Source organism: Diorhabda carinulata, chromosome 8 (genome assembly GCF_026250575.1).
Source record: "Diorhabda carinulata isolate Delta chromosome 8, icDioCari1.1, whole genome shotgun sequence".
NCBI lineage: Eukaryota > Metazoa > Arthropoda > Insecta > Coleoptera > Chrysomelidae > Diorhabda > Diorhabda carinulata.
The window spans coordinates 5,018,651-5,035,302 of record NC_079467.1 but is presented as its reverse complement, the minus strand read 5'-3'; the positions used below and the strand labels follow the sequence as shown (position 1 = coordinate 5,035,302).

At 35.2% G+C, this 16,652-nt stretch overlaps 1 protein-coding gene across 2 annotated transcripts in view; it reads left to right on the top strand.

The window, feature by feature from the left end:
* The first annotated feature begins 9,113 nt into the window (after positions 1 to 9,113).
* Positions 9,114 to 16,652, top strand: part of LOC130897628 (neo-calmodulin-like) — a 265,862-nt gene continuing 258,323 nt past the window's right edge. For both annotated transcript variants that reach the window (XM_057806577.1, XM_057806576.1), the window contains exon 1: positions 9,114 to 9,255. In XM_057806577.1, the coding sequence (XP_057662560.1) occupies positions 9,217 to 9,255 (39 nt within the window). In that variant the 5' untranslated portion in view covers positions 9,114 to 9,216. The remainder of the gene's footprint in view (positions 9,256 to 16,652) is intronic.

The following is a 16,652-nucleotide window of genomic DNA, read 5'->3' as shown; positions in this document are numbered from 1 at the left end:
TCTGACACAATTGTCGTAACAGTCTAAACAACCAAAATGCATATTCCTCAGATTAAGTCTGTTGTTTCGATTGCATTTTTATTGAAGGAGAATAGATAACAATCATCAATTTTGTGATAACCAGCGCATTTGGGATATTATTGAGCTTTATTGCGAAATGCACAAAATCACAACATTTAAATACATTCTGAACTCAATAGCATCATAAACTGGGCAGCAATAATACACCATCAAACTACCTCCTTGCATAGTTTCTTGTTGGAGCTTACATCTAGATATAATTCGCTTGATAGAAGATTTTATTTGTCTTTTTTAGAGGGCAAATGTGTATTACGTCAAAAATAGCAGTATCCGAAGAAATGTTTCGATTTGGTATCTTTAGGAAACTAGTTAAGCTATTGGTCCATGCTTCTCTGAGAGTCTAGAGATTCTTAGTCGGGGATTTAGTGTGCCAATTTCCTTAATATCATAATTGTCAGATATCACTGGTCTACATGAAAATCAGCCATGACTCCATTCTTGACCTTAGTTTCCCCCAATCATCCTCTTTTTGTAGGGGAACCCCTACGTCACTCGTCTGACCTTGCAATTTATCCTTGTTCATTGTTCAGTTGCTATCGTGCCTCTGTGGAACGTAGAGCATCGCGTTTTCGTGTATGCCAGTTTTGTGCGGAGTGGCGAATCAGTTCAACGCCTCTTTCGTCGAAGGTTTAACGTTCCTCGATATGGAGACATACCGAGCCGAAGCACCATTTTGTGATGAACAAGCATAAATTGCAAGGTCAGACCAACTCAAAAAACGTCCGTTTCCCGTGACGGATCCTACATATTAAAGTATATAGAAACCACAATGAAATACCAATATATGAGAACATTAATAAGAATGTAAAGAAACAGTTAGGCATATTCCCTGCACGACGCTTGCGCTGTCAATACCACCAGCACATATGTTCGCGGAGGAATTTTTGACAAGTTTAAACCTGCAGTGCTCTTTTTGTTATAGTTTTACGTTGCTTCGATTAGTACATCTTTAGCCGTTGTACAGGTAACTTGTCGACGTTTTCAGCGTAATTTCTGTGTGTTTATTTGTATAAAACAGTAAATATCTCTATACTCTGCGTTTTTTTCAAGCGTGATTTGTGGTTAATATTGGGTATTGATTTATTACGAAAACTTAACCCTATAACTTCTGCTATGTCTGCGAGGAATTTCCTTGAAAAGCACAACGAATACACCTTTGTCCGCTTCTTGAAACTGCTTATAAATTTTAGTTTAAATGCCAAATTGACAAAGAACGATAAGACTTGGGCTCCATCAGTTAGCTGTAGATTGACCTAATGGCTCAAATCAATGCCATTTGCTGTACCCATGGTTTGCCGTCGCTGTCATCTTACAGTTACTTCAGTATCCCAATGATCCATCCTTCAGCTTTGAGACCTGTTCCTCAGAACAAGTCCTTCCCAATCACAGTGCCCCGACAAACTCATACTCTAGGGACAGAAATGGATTTGAAAGACTATGAGTTACAACCTGGGGCATCGAATGATACGTTCACCTATGATGAAGAGTATTTGGCTGATTCAGTTTCTCTGCAATCTCACCTGTTCACTCAATCGAAATAAGATTATCTCGTCAGAGATTTGGAGTTACCTAAGACTAAATCACAACTTTTTGGATCGCCACTTCAGCAGAGGAATCTCTGAGGGGTCTTAAAAACACCTTCTTACAGGTACGAGACAGTCAAATTTTAAATTACTACTCTCGGAATATAAAGTTTTCTTCCCTAAAATTTATGAGGGAATTTTAGTGGGTCCTCAAATTAAGACTTTTCCAAGATTCGACGTTTATTGAACACCTAAATCGAAAAGAAAATCGTGCTCGGCTTGCTTTCCAAAAAGTGTGTTAGAACTTTGATTACACACAAAACTGATAATTACGTCGCTCACGTCGAGTCATGGGATGTCTCTTAAAATACACTTCCGTCACTCGCACCTGGACTTCTTCTTCCCTGAAAATTTAGGAGCACTCTTCGATGAACACGGGAAACGGTTCCATCAAGACAACAAGATGGAGAAGAGATTTTCAGGGGTGTGTACTGCAAGCATATTGGCGGATAACGGCTGGGGTTCATTCATTTTTTTTTGCATACCAGTGTAATTTTTCATTTGAAAGCTGTTTAAACTTTACTTTTTCATTGGTTTTGCACCCAATGACCACACCAACAAGCTATAGATTCTAAATTGGGTTAAGACCTTCATTCATAGGATTTATTATAGTTTATCTAACCGAGTTTTAGAGTTGGTTTGAGTTGAATCTTTGGCTTTAATCACAATAAAATTTGAACAAGAATTTTTAAAGCCACTCATATCATAGTTTTTCTCACATCTTGCAGCTCATGAAATTCATTCTCGACCATAATTTGCAGGTGGTCTTAATTAGAAATGAAGATCCATTGATTTTTTGGTAGCATTCCTTCATTTGATTTATATTCAACGAAACACCTTTATTAAAATTGCTCTTTAAGACTTCAAAATTTTTATCACAGATTATACTATATGTTTGTTTTCATATCCAACATTGATACTTTCTATATTGTTCATCATACTGTTATTACTATTTCACAATTATGAAGAAATTCGTATCGCTAGCGATCATATCTTGAGTTGTAATATCATACAAGGTGATTTTGGAATTCGATTGATGTTCAAAAACCGCGAAGACGAGCAGAATTTCATCAATCTTTTGTAAAATGATAATTTGTATAGTCTTAATCTTCGCGCCAACATTGTTTGATTGGAATGCGGAATTTAAGAGCAGAAGGACATTAGAGGACGAATCTTGTCCAGTGATTTCAAAAATTTAAACCATATGGATTATATAGAAAAGGAAAACGATAACTGGCCAATATTATCCTGATAGGATGACACATTTTAATGCAAAACTTACGAAAAAATAACAAAATTTTGTGAAGAAATGAATTCTGATTCATCATGACCATACGTCTGCTCATTCCCCCAGTATTGTTGCAAAGAAACAAACTGCATTTATTGTCAGATAAATGAAGGGGTGGTGGAAGATATCAATTCGTACTTTGCAGAACTTCCTATAAAAAATATTTTGGGTGATTTGAAAAATTTCGCGTCTCTGTCAATTTTTTTGAAGATATGCAAGCTTGTTTGATGTGTCCTTCAGGCAATATAATTGTTTGTCGTCTTTGATGGAAATTATGACAGTGCAGGAAAATAAGAAAAAAGGCGTTATGCCGATGCTATGGCAAAGAAATCAAAAGACTACAAAATGTCTCCCTGGAAATGTTTGTCGTGTTAGATGGAAATTTTGATTTACAGTGTAGAAAAATAAGAACGGAAACTGAGATGGCGACTTGCCGATGTTGTGGTGAATGAAATCAAAAGACTACAAAATGTCTACCTGGAAATGTTTATCGTGTTTGATGGAAATTTTGATTTACAGTGTAGAAAGATAAGAACGGAAACTGAGATGGTGACTTGCCGATGCTGTGGTGAATGAAATCAAAAGGCTACAAAATGTCTCCCTGGAAATGTTTGTCGTGTTAGATGGAAATTTTGATTTAAAGTGTAGAAAAATAAGAACGGAAACTGAGATGGTGACTTGCCGATGCTGTGGTGAATGAAATCAAAAGGCTACAAAATGTCTCCCTGGAAATGTTTGTCGTGTTAGATGGAAATTTTGATTTAAAGTGTAGAAAAATAAGAACGGAAACTGAGATGGCGACTTGCCGATGCTGTGGTGAATGAAATCAAAAGACTACAAAATGTCTCCCTGGAAATGTTTGTCGTGTTAGATGGAAATTTTGATTTAAAGTGTAGAAAGATAAGAACGGAAACTGAGATGGTGACTTGCCGATGCTGTGGTGAATGAAATCAAAAGGCTACAAAATGTCTCCCTGGAAATGTTTGTCGTGTTAGATGGAAATTTTGATTTAAAGTGTAGAAAAATAAGAACGGAAACTGAGATGGTGACTTGCCGATGCTGTGGTGAATGAAATCAAAAGGCTACAAAATGTCTCCCTGGAAATGTTTGTCGTGTTAGATGGAAATTTTGATTTACAGTGTAGAAAAATAAGAACGGAAACTGAGATGGCGACTTGCCGATGTTGTGGTGAATGAAATCAAAAGACTACAAAATGTCTACCTGGAAATGTTTATCGTGTTTGATGGAAATTTTGATTTACAGTGTAGAAAGATAAGAACGGAAACTGAGATGGTGACTTGCCGATGCTGTGGTGAATGAAATCAAAAGGCTACAAAATGTCTCCCTGGAAATGTTTGTCGTGTTAGATGGAAATTTTGATTTAAAGTGTAGAAAAATAAGAACGGAAACTGAGATGGTGACTTGCCGATGCTGTGGTGAATGAAATCAAAAGGCTACAAAATGTCTCCCTGGAAATGTTTGTCGTGTTAGATGGAAATTTTGATTTAAAGTGTAGAAAAATAAGAACGGAAACTGAGATGGCGACTTGCCGATGCTGTGGTGAATGAAATCAAAAGACTACAAAATGTCTCCCTGGAAATGTTTGTCGTGTTAGATGGAAATTTTGATTTAAAGTGTAAAAAAATAAGAACGGAAACTGAGATGGTGACTTGCCGATGCTGTGGTGAATGAAATCAAAAGGCTACAAAATGTCTCCCTGGAAATGTTTGTCGTGTTAGATGGAAATTTTGATTTAAAGTGTAGAAAAATAAGAACGGAAACTGAGATGGTGACTTGCCGATGCTGTGGTGAATGAAATCAAAAGGCTACAAAATGTCTCCCTGGAAATGTTTGTCGTGTTAGATGGAAATTTTGATTTAAAGTGTAGAAAAATAAGAACGGAAACTGAGATGGTGACTTGCCGATGCTGTGGTGAATGAAATCAAAAGGCTACAAAATGTCTCCCTGGAAATGTTTGTCGTGTTAGATGGAAATTTTGATTTAAAGTGTAGAAAAATAAGAACGGAAACTGAGATGGTGACTTGCCGATGCTGTGGTGAATGAAATCAAAAGGCTACAAAATGTCTCCCCGAAAATGTTTGTCGTGTTAGATGGAAATTTTGATTTAAAGTGTAGAAAAATAAGAACGGAAACTGAGATGGTGACTTGCCGATGCTGTGGTGAATGAAATCAAAAGGCTACAAAATGTCTCCCTGGAAATGTTTGTCGTGTTAGATGGAAATTTTGATTTAAAGTGTAGAAAAATAAGAACGGAAACTGAGATGGTGACTTGCCGATGCTGTGGTGAATGAAATCAAAAGGCTACAAAATGTCTCCCTGGAAATGTTTGTCGTGTTAGATGGAAATTTTGATTTAAAGTGTAGAAAAATAAGAACGGAAACTGAGATGGTGACTTGCCGATGCTGTGGTGAATGAAATCAAAAGGCTACAAAATGTCTCCCCGAAAATGTTTGTCGTGTTAGATGGAAATTTTGATTTAAAGTGTAGAAAAATAAGAACGGAAACTGAGATGGTGACTTGCCGATGCTGTGGTGAATGAAATCAAAAGGCTACAAAATGTCTCCCCGAAAATGTTTGTCGTGTTAGATGGAAATTTTGATTTAAAGTGTAGAAAAATAAGAACGGAAACTGAGATGGTGACTTGCCGATGCTGTGGTGAATGAAATCAAAAGGCTACAAAATGTCTCCCCGAAAATGTTTGTCTTGTTAGATGGAAATTTTGATTTAAAGTGTAGAAAAATAAGAACGGAAACTGAGATGGTGACTTGCCGATGCTGTGGTGAATGAAATCAAAAGGCTACAAAATGTCTCCCTGGAAATGTTTGTCGTGTTAGATGGAAATTTTGATTTAAAGTGTAGAAAAATAAGAACGGAAACTGAGATGGTGACTTGCCGATGCTGTGGTGAATGAAATCAAAAGGCTACAAAATGTCTCCCTGGAAATGTTTGTCGTGTTAGATGGAAATTTTGATTTAAAGTGTAGAAAAATAAGAACGGAAACTGAGATGGTGACTTGCCGATGCTGTGGTGAATGAAATCAAAAGGCTACAAAATGTCTCCCCGAAAATGTTTGTCGTGTTAGATGGAAATTTTGATTTAAAGTGTAGAAAAATAAGAACGGAAACTGAGATGGTGACTTGCCGATGCTGTGGTGAATGAAATCAAAAGGCTACAAAATGTCTCCCCGAAAATGTTTGTCGTGTTAGATGGAAATTTTGATTTAAAGTGTAGAAAAATAAGAACGGAAACTGAGATGGTGACTTGCCGATGCTGTGGTGAATGAAATCAAAAGGCTACAAAATGTCTCCCTGGAAATGTTTGTCGTGTTAGATGGAAATTTTGATTTAAAGTGTAGAAAAATAAGAACGGAAACTGAGATGGTGACTTGCCGATGCTGTGGTGAATGAAATCAAAAGGCTACAAAATGTCTCCCTGGAAATGTTTGTCGTGTTAGATGGAAATTTTGATTTAAAGTGTAGAAAAATAAGAACGGAAACTGAGATGGTGACTTGCCGATGCTGTGGTGAATGAAATCAAAAGGCTACAAAATGTCTCCCCGAAAATGTTTGTCGTGTTAGATGGAAATTTTGATTTAAAGTGTAGAAAAATAAGAACGGAAACTGAGATGGTGACTTGCCGATGCTGTGGTGAATGAAATCAAAAGGCTACAAAATGTCTCCCCGAAAATGTTTGTCGTGTTAGATGGAAATTTTGATTTAAAGTGTAGAAAAATAAGAACGGAAACTGAGATGGTGACTTGCCGATGCTGTGGTGAATGAAATCAAAAGGCTACAAAATGTCTCCCCGAAAATGTTTGTCTTGTTAGATGGAAATTTTGATTTAAAGTGTAGAAAAATAAGAACGGAAACTGAGATGGTGACTTGCCGATGCTGTGGTGAATGAAATCAAAAGGCTACAAAATGTCTCCCTGGAAATGTTTGTCGTGTTAGATGGAAATTTTGATTTAAAGTGTAGAAAAATAAGAACGGAAACTGAGATGGTGACTTGCCGATGCTGTGGTGAATGAAATCAAAAGGCTACAAAATGTCTCCCTGGAAATGTTTGTCGTGTTAGATGGAAATTTTGATTTAAAGTGTAGAAAAATAAGAACGGAAACTGATATGGTGACTTGCCGATGCTGTGGTGAATGAAATCAAAAGGCTACAAAATGTCTCCCTGGAAATGTTTGTCGTGTTAGATGGAAATTTTGATTTAAAGTGTAGAAAAATAAGAACGGAAACTGAGATGGCGACTTGCCGATGCTGTGGTGAATGAAATCAAAAGACTACAAAATGTCTCCCCGAAAATGTTTGTCGTGTTAGATGGAAATTTTGATTTAAAGTGTAGAAAAATAAGAACGGAAACTGAGATGGCGACTTGCCCATGCTGTGGTGAATGAAATCAAAAGACTACAAAATGTCTCCCCGAAAATGTTTGTCGTGTTAGATGGAAATTTTGATTTAAAGTGTAGAAAAATAAGAACGGAAACTGAGATGGCGACTTGCCGATGCTGTGGTGAATGAAATCAAAAGACTACAAAATGTCTCCCTGGAAATGTTTGTCGTGTTAGATGGAAATTTTGATTTAAAGTGTAGAAAAATAAGAACGGAAACTGAGATGGCGACTTGCCGATGCTGTGGTGAATGAAATCAAAAGACTACAAAATGTCTCCCCGAAAATGTTTGTCGTGTTAGATGGAAATTTTGATTTAAAGTGTAGAAAAATAAGAACGGAAACTGAGATGGCGACTTGCCGATGCTGTGGTGAATGAAATCAAAAGACTACAAAATGTCTCCCCGAAAATGTTTGTCGTGTTAGATGGAAATTTTGATTTACAGTGTAGAAAAATAAGAACGGAAACTGAGATGGAGACTTACCGATGCTGTGGTGAATGAAATCAAAAGACTACAAAATGTCTCCCTGGAAATGTTTGTCGTGTTAGATGGAAAGTTTGATTTACAGTGTAGAAAAATAAGAACGGAAACTGAGATGGCGACTTACCGATGCTGTGGTGAATGAAATCAAAAGACTACAAAATGTCTCCCTGGAAATGTTTGTCGTGTTAGATGGAAAGTTTGATTTACAGTGTAGAAAAATAAGAACGGAAACTGAGATGGCGACTTGCCGATGCTGTGGTGAATGAAATCAAAAGACTACAAAATGTCTCCCCGAAAATGTTTGTCGTGTTAGATGGAAATTTTGATTTACAGTGTAGAAAAATAAGAACGGAAACTGAGATGGAGACTTACCGATGCTGTGGTGAATGAAATCAAAAGACTACAAAATGTCTCCCTGGAAATGTTTGTCGTGTTAGATGGAAAGTTTGATTTACAGTGTAGAAAAATAAGAACGGAAACTGAGATGGCGACTTGCCGATGCTGTGGTGAATGAAATCAAAAGGCTGCAAAATGTCTACCTGGAAATGTTTGTCGTGTTTGATGGAAATTTTGATTGACAGTGAAGGAAAATAAGAACGGAAACTGAAAAAGTGACATGCGGTTGCTGTGGCAAAGAAATCAAAAAGACTACAAAATGTCTCCCTGGAAATCATTGAAGAAGATGAATAATATTCCATGAACAACAAAATTGAGAATCTCAATGAATCTTTGAATGTTTTATGGTTCATGCGATTATTCTTCTGAACACTTTTTCGTGTGTTTATTTATCTCGTATCAATTACTCTCTAGGTCTAGACCAACGCTTTACCTTCTACTTCATACATAGCGTTAGCTTCAATGCTAAAATCCCTTATCTACATTAATATTTACTGTTGAGAATAATAAAAATAAGAACGTTATTTCACGGTAAGGACAAATCCGAAATATGGACAAGTTTGATCAATTTGATGTATTTGATGGATCGTTTGCTCATTTTGTTTGATTCAAAATAAAATGAACAAACAAATTTAACTATGTATATAACGCTTAAGTAAGTGGAGGAGATGATGTTAAGTGTTATTGGAAAATCACGGTTCAGTTAAACAGTCTTCAGATTTTATCCTCCTTTCGATATATGTAACTTAAAAATATTTTTACCATTGAAATGAATAAATGAAATTTGGCAACATGCGTATTGGAATTCTGACCGTAGTTTTTCAACCTCGTGTCTGTAATTCTCAACTACTGACAGCTTCCAGTGTTCGCCGTGCTCTTCTCCTGTTTACACGTTCTCTCACTTCAACCAGGATCATATTTTTTAATTTTAAATAAACTTTGTCACTTTCCTAGTAGTCCCAAAGTCACCATGAAGACATCTTCTTTTTCTCTAAGAGTTATGCGGAGGGTAAGCTGACTGGCTGTTGGATGTCCATGTCGTGAAAATATGCTTCTTGTTGCAAATGCAAAATATACTATATACCTCAATGCTTTTGATGTTCTTCAATGTTTTTAATTTTATTAAACAACAAAACTATTGTTTATGTTTTTGATATGATTATATTGTTTATAATATATATATATATATTCTTAGGTTCTGTTATAGAAATAATATTTTGGTTTACAAAGGACTATAGTTATTACACTATACTATATATATTACACCGATATTACACTATATATACAGGATATGCCATTAGTAATGATGAATTGTAACAACGATATGTGAAAAAATTATCTTTGGAGCTGAGCAGAATTGAATGTATACAATAAAAATTTGTTACTGAATTAGCTTTAATTAACCCATGGCTTCAATAATATTCCATTCGCTCAACCTTATTTTGTTTTTGGTCTATTTTTCCCCTTTATTTCTTATACATAAAAATTATATTCGTTTCGGATTTCCTCATCTTGTCATTTCTTATAAGTCTTATGCAGCCCAATTTTTAGATACATATTTCTTCATATATATATCTTTAGATTTTCTTTTACCACAGGTCGTTCTCATATATAACTCTATTCTATTTTATTATATCCATCTTTATCAATTATTGTTTCGTTTTGATTAATTTGACAAGAATTTATATTTCTTCGAAAATATACATTTATGTGAGGATTCTTTTCAAAAACTGAGGCCTGTGTTCCTATTTGTATATGCTTTCATTGCGGAGTTTCATTGATTGACTCAAAACTTTCTTCCATCTACCTCAAATGGCTTGTTTCTTCTTGGTTATTAACCGAAAATTTTGCTTCTCTTATAACTCCACCATTCTTATTAACTCCTGTTTTTTCTTCATGATATTACTGAATCGAAAGTTAAATGTTAAAATCCTCCCTATAATCTTTTGGAATCAAAATATGAAAGCGTTCATAGAACTATAGTCACCGTCATTCTATAAGGCTGTATGGCGGTTAAACTGTTTACCGCAAATTTAGTTTGTGGTTTTTTCACTATGTAATAAATCAGATGCCGATCCTTGTTGCAACACAAAAGATATCTGATACTTTAAAGAATGCAGAGCCGTCTGAAGTTCGTTTTCAATAAAAGAAGCAAACACCAGGTTTACTCATTTTAATGTGATAAGCCAATTCCTACACAGATACGAGGATGGTCCCAGAACTAGCTGGCCTTACCTAGGAATGGAAGAAGTTGCTCGAAAAATAGCACTTTATTAGAAAGTACACAAAACATACAGCATGTTTCAACTTTGAATACATCACATTTCTTAGGATTTGTTTGGCAGCGATCAATACTGACGACACCTGAAATGTTGAAGAAATTTTACACAGCGGAACTGGATAACATTGACTGAAAGTGCGCGAGATAGCAGACATAGTTGACATTTCATCGCATATTATCTAAAAATTTGAAAATGAGAAAGCTGTGCGTAAGATGGGTGCCGCGTTTGCTTACAATGGAATATAAACAGTGTCGTGATGTTTCCATCCAGTGTTTGGCAATGTTTTACAGAAATAAAGCGTTTCATAACCATAGATGGAACGTGGGTCCGTCACTTCAAACCCGAAACAAAGAAATAATCAAAATAATGGACTGAGAAGGAAGAACCAGTTCCATAGAAGATAAAGACCGTTCCATTTGCAAGCAAGGTCATGGCGTCAGTTTTTTGGGATGCCCGTTGGATATTTTTCTTTGATTATATTGGAAAAGGAGAAAATATCAGCGGCGAGTATTATGCGAACTTATTGCAAAGTTTGAGCGAAGAAATCAAGCAAAAAGTGTTGTTTCATCGAGATAATGCACCAGCTTACACATTTGCTATTGAAATAGCCAAAATGAATGAAATGCTACCTCATGCAAACTATTCTATTTCCAGACTTCAAAAAATGGCTCGGTGGTCAAAGATTTTCCAACAATGAAGAGGTGGTGTCGGTAGTTAATGGCTATTTTGAAGAGCTTGATGATTCTTATTATAAAATGAGTATAGAACTTATGAAATCTCGCTTGGAAAAGTGTATGGAGCTAAAAGAAGATTACGTTGAAAAATGAATATATTTTTTCCCAAAATCTGGTGTTTTCTTTGTTGAGCCAGGTACTTCTGGAACCATCCTCTTATGTAAGCACATAACATAAAACAAACGATAAATATATAGATATATTTTTATAATAGATTATGTAATGGAAAAGCTTTATGATATCGCGATAATTATAACTGAGTTCTTCAATCAAAATGAAGCCTTTATCAAGAGATAGGTGAAGATAGGGTGGATATTCGTTCATTAGTAAGAAGTTATCCGATTCCGAGGTCTCAATCTGCCTACACCACGCCACTAATCACAACTTTTTTGGTGGATTCCATGGCTTCAATCTGTCTAATCCTTATAATTTCTTCGGGGAAATGGAAAGCTAAATAGAAATGAAAAGTAACATGCTTACCATCGAGAACACCTTGCTCACTAACACAATCACTGCTGGTACTGATTTAACAGTTAGCTCAAGACCTGTCAATCTTTGAAAACTACCGCGGTTGTATCACAGTGATAATCCAGGCTGGACTCTATTGTAATTTACCTTCTTTCTATTCTTTTGAATAAAAACCCTAAACGACGTAGAGTATGCCACAAGGTCGTAATGAAACAATTAATCTTACCATGAGTTGGTATTTTTTGTTCTGCATACATCCCAGAAGATTGCGGCGAATTAAGTGTTCTTGAAAAGAATCAATGTACTTTGGTACACGATTGTCTTTTCGTGTTTATTTAGGAATTATCGAATCATTCACAATTTTTGAAACTGTACTCTCAGGGATGCTACTTAAAGCTGAAGTCTCTTGCAATGAAATGTTTTCTTCGTGACATTTTGAAATAAACTATCAAACATATTACACACTTTCTTCGCTCGAAATGAAATAACACAGACAGAGTCGTTGGAACCATACATAATCTGACCCTAATAGGGTCTATTCTATTGCATGACATACATAATCTGAAGGCTAGTGAGTTTCTTAGATCGTGAAACATTTTATACATTCATACCACACTTACTGGAGCTATCTGTGAGGCCTCTTTAATAACATGTGTATTATACCATTTTTCGTCAAGATGCATTTTTACGTCCTCCTTCGCGTGATTCTGATTTGCTTTATGTAGCACCAACGAAGCGTCGAAATCGGGGTTGTGTACTTTATTTTGTATTGTTGATTGTGGTACTTGGTCAATTCACTTGTTGTTTTGATTGCTTTTGAATAAAATCATTCTGCCATTCCTTGGTGCAAGTTGTTTACGTTTTTGAGGTTTTGAGCACATGTACATTTACATATTTTCCAGAAAATATCATTGAAGTAAAAAATTTTCCAAATGAATTCACAGTAGAAATTCTTTATCTCGAATTGAAAATGAAAAAATAGCAATAATTAGTTCCATTTCCATATTTTTTCTGGTTTAAATGAGAACATTCGAAATTTGATCTACCTACCTCATTTTATAAATTTATTATTTTTATAAATACTTCTAAAATATGCATATCCTATTACTGAATATTAAATTGTAAAACTCAAATAGACGAGTAAAATGTAGCTACCTGTAAGGGCATTTGGTTTAAACAGGGTACCAGACATGACTTCAGCCCTTTTTGTACCCTATTCGTTTTATTTTTTCTGGAAAAAGAAATTTCAAAGCAAAAACCATTAAGGAAAATAAACTCTGTGCAGGTAACATAGAAAAAAAATTCCAAAGTATCTTTATAAATAATAATGGTAGTCAGAATCGTCTGAACTAGAGTCATCTTTTGATTGAATTATGAAGGGTTGTAAAGAGGGTGATACCACATACTAATCTTCTTCTTTGATAACATGTTCAATACAGTTTTTTCAAAGCTCTTGGCGGTCTGCTGCTAGAACTTTCTGCACGAGTTCTACCACCTCTCTACTCAGTTCTGGAGACTGATTACATTTTCGTAATTCTGATTTTACGTTTGCCCATATTAACTCTATAGGTTTAAATATGCAATAGTAGGGAGGTAGTCTGAGAAGAATATGATCCTGTTCTTTGCACAGCTGGTCAATATAATAAATTCTCTCTAACTTTAGACCTTTAACAACAGTAAGCAATTCTTTGATTGTTGGGCCTTTTTTACGATCGCTTATAGTATTAGGAATATTATTTATAGACATAAATGCTAAACTTTGAGCTTTGTTACTACAATTATTTAGTATCTTATGGATTTATTTATGAATTAAATAAATCTCACCAAGTGACACCAATGTCTGGTAGGAATATTTCGAAGAAATTGGGTATATACAGCTTCGACGAATAGAAATGCATTTATGTTTAGGATTCGATATTTTCATTGATAAACAGTGGAGGTGATGAGTCCACGTGGACTAACGGTTTATTAGATATTTACCAAATTTTATACGGGGAGTAAACATTAATTTTCATTTCGTATTATAGTATGAATGCCGTGCGTATTTATGAAATATTGATGTCTTCTGCAATTGATAATGAAAAACCTATAATTATTATAAATACTGAATATTTCTGCAATTCATTAGTAAGTATAACAATTTTCTGTAACAGTAATTTATACATACTTCTGGAAATTGTTTACATTTGCGGATTTCCGGCACTTTTGTAATAGTGTCAGTTTTCAAAAAGGACATGTTACATGGTTTCAAACCATGGAGATTAGTTTACATTGTCTAGTTACTTCCATAAGTTAAACGTTTTTCAATATACGTTTATTAATTTTAACTAGATTTTCTACCCTACCTATAAAGTAATTTCATTATCCATTCAACCTTTCAAATAATGTCTCTATTTTCACTCACGCACTTCTCAAAACGCTAATACTTATTACAAGATACCCTTTTTGCGTATAAAAGATAGATGAAACAATTTTCGAGGTAATTTGCTGGAATAAATGTTTATAAAGGAATATGTGACAATTTCTCTCCATGTGGGATGGGGTGGGGAGCGACATGAAATTTAATACAATAAGGTTCACAATTCCTCCGGTTAAAGGGTTTATCTATCCACTCAGTTTTAGACAGTAACTGCCAGCAAAGCATCAATTTCTGTCACAGAAGTTTTTCATCGTTCATGCTTCTCATAATTAAGTGAACTCGTGTGATCAAGGTATACTTTTGCTGATAGTAATCAGTGATTTTTTAAGAGGTATATATATATATATATATATATATATATATATATATATATATATATATATATATATATATATATATATATTGATTTTGAAAAAACCACAAAGAGTTTGAGAAAATTGATGTAATCTTCATTGGAATCGATAGAATCAGTATAATGTAATGTTTGAAGATGATTTCATGCATATGTTGACCGCGGCTCCGCTTTAGATAGCCCACTCTCTCCAACATATAGGCCGGTATTTCACGAAGAAATGCTTCAATAATGGCTTCCAGTGCGTAAATCGTTGCTGGTTTATCCCTGTAGACATTAGCCCTAACATAGCCTCATAAGAAATAATCCAAAGGTGTTAAATCACACGATCTAGGCGGCCAATTGACGGGCCCCAAAAGATGAATGGTTTACCGAAGGCGGCTCTCAATTTGGCCATTAATTCGCGTATCGTATGGCATGTGGTACCGTCTTGTTGAAACCACATGTCAGGCATGTGCAATTCTTCCATTTTGGGCAAAAAAATCGTCAATAATCATACGGTAGCGCTCGCCATTCACAGCAACGTTCCGGCCATCACTTTTGAAGAAGTACGGACCAATGATGCCACCGGTCCATAATCTACACCAAACAGTGACTTTTTCAGGATGCATCGGTAGCTCTTGTAATGCTTCTGGCTGGTTTTTACTCCAGATGCGGCAATTTTGCTTGCTGACGTTTCCATTCAACCAGAAATGAGCTTCGTCGCTGACCACAATTTTTCGATAAAAAAGTGGATCTTCCTCCCATTTACCAGCGCCCATTCACCAAATGTTAGACATTGTGGGAAATCGTGTAAATTCAATTCTTGCACCAGCTGTTTTAAACCCAAATCCTTTCGGAAAATTTTCCACGTAGTGGTGTAACAGAGGCCCAATTACTGCGAACGGCAGCGAACCGACATTTCACGGTCATCAGTAACACTGACGGATACAGCCGCAATATTTTCTTTGGTCCTCACTGTACGCTTGCGTGTTAGTGGTTTAATGTCCAATAGTGTAAACTGGGTTCGAAATTTAGTCACAAGCTTCCGAATAATTCCTCATTAGCCCGACCAAACTGCCCAAAAACTGAAAGAAGTGCGCGATGCACTCTCTTAACCGATCATGAATTTTGATATTAAAATTCAATAATTTGCAAACGTTGTTCGTTCGTACGTCGATTCATGATTAAATTATAGACCAATGGTCCAGTCAAATTAGTCCTTAAAAAGAAGTATAGGTTACAAAAATTCTCATAGAGGTAAAAACTGGTATGAATGTTCAGAATACTATTATAAATGAATTGTGAAAAGTCCCCATCAATCCCCTTTGTGCAAAAAATTTAATTGATGGTGAAAGTTTGCAAAAATAGATTTTTCGCGTTTTACAGCTAAATGGTGAGTTTTACAGCAAAAATAGTTCAAACAAAAATTGTAAATCATCCGATTCTCTACAAAAAATGTATCTACACTTTTTTTCATAAGTATTCCTATTTCCGTGATATAGCGGTTGAAAGAATTGAAAAAAATATTTTATTCGTAATATGGACACGTTTTCACACCAACTATGAGGTAGTGTGCATGCACGACCTATTGTGATCCCATTGAATTCAAATTGAGTATTGAAAATGATGAAGCTGTGTAAATTATGTAATATATAAATGGAAAAATAATTTTTTTTCGTACCAAGCTTGATTTAAAATATCATGGTGACTATCAATAAAGTATACGAATTGTTAACGATCCTGATTTTTCTGTAATAATAATTTTATCACAATACTCCAACTTCAATCGCGTTTTAATGGTTCTGTTATCTATTGTTGATTTTTTACAAATACTTTTCAATTCGTCTAATGTGAACTGACAATCATCGTTATTTTCAATATAGTACTTAAATATTTCTCTCAACGCAATATTTGTAGCTTCAACTTGAGGACAACCACCAGTGGTCGGTGTCAAAAATGAATTGTAGCAATCGTTATGATACTTAGACTCGGAAGGGACTAAATAATTTTCATATTTAATTCGAGCACTGATTGAAGCAAAATGTAGTTTCACTTCTTGCTACTTTTTCGAGTATAATTTTTTCGACGCTGCACATGAATTTTTACAAATGTCTGGCCTTTCAGGTACTCCGAAAACTCATCCCCTCATTCAATACTTACATCAATTAA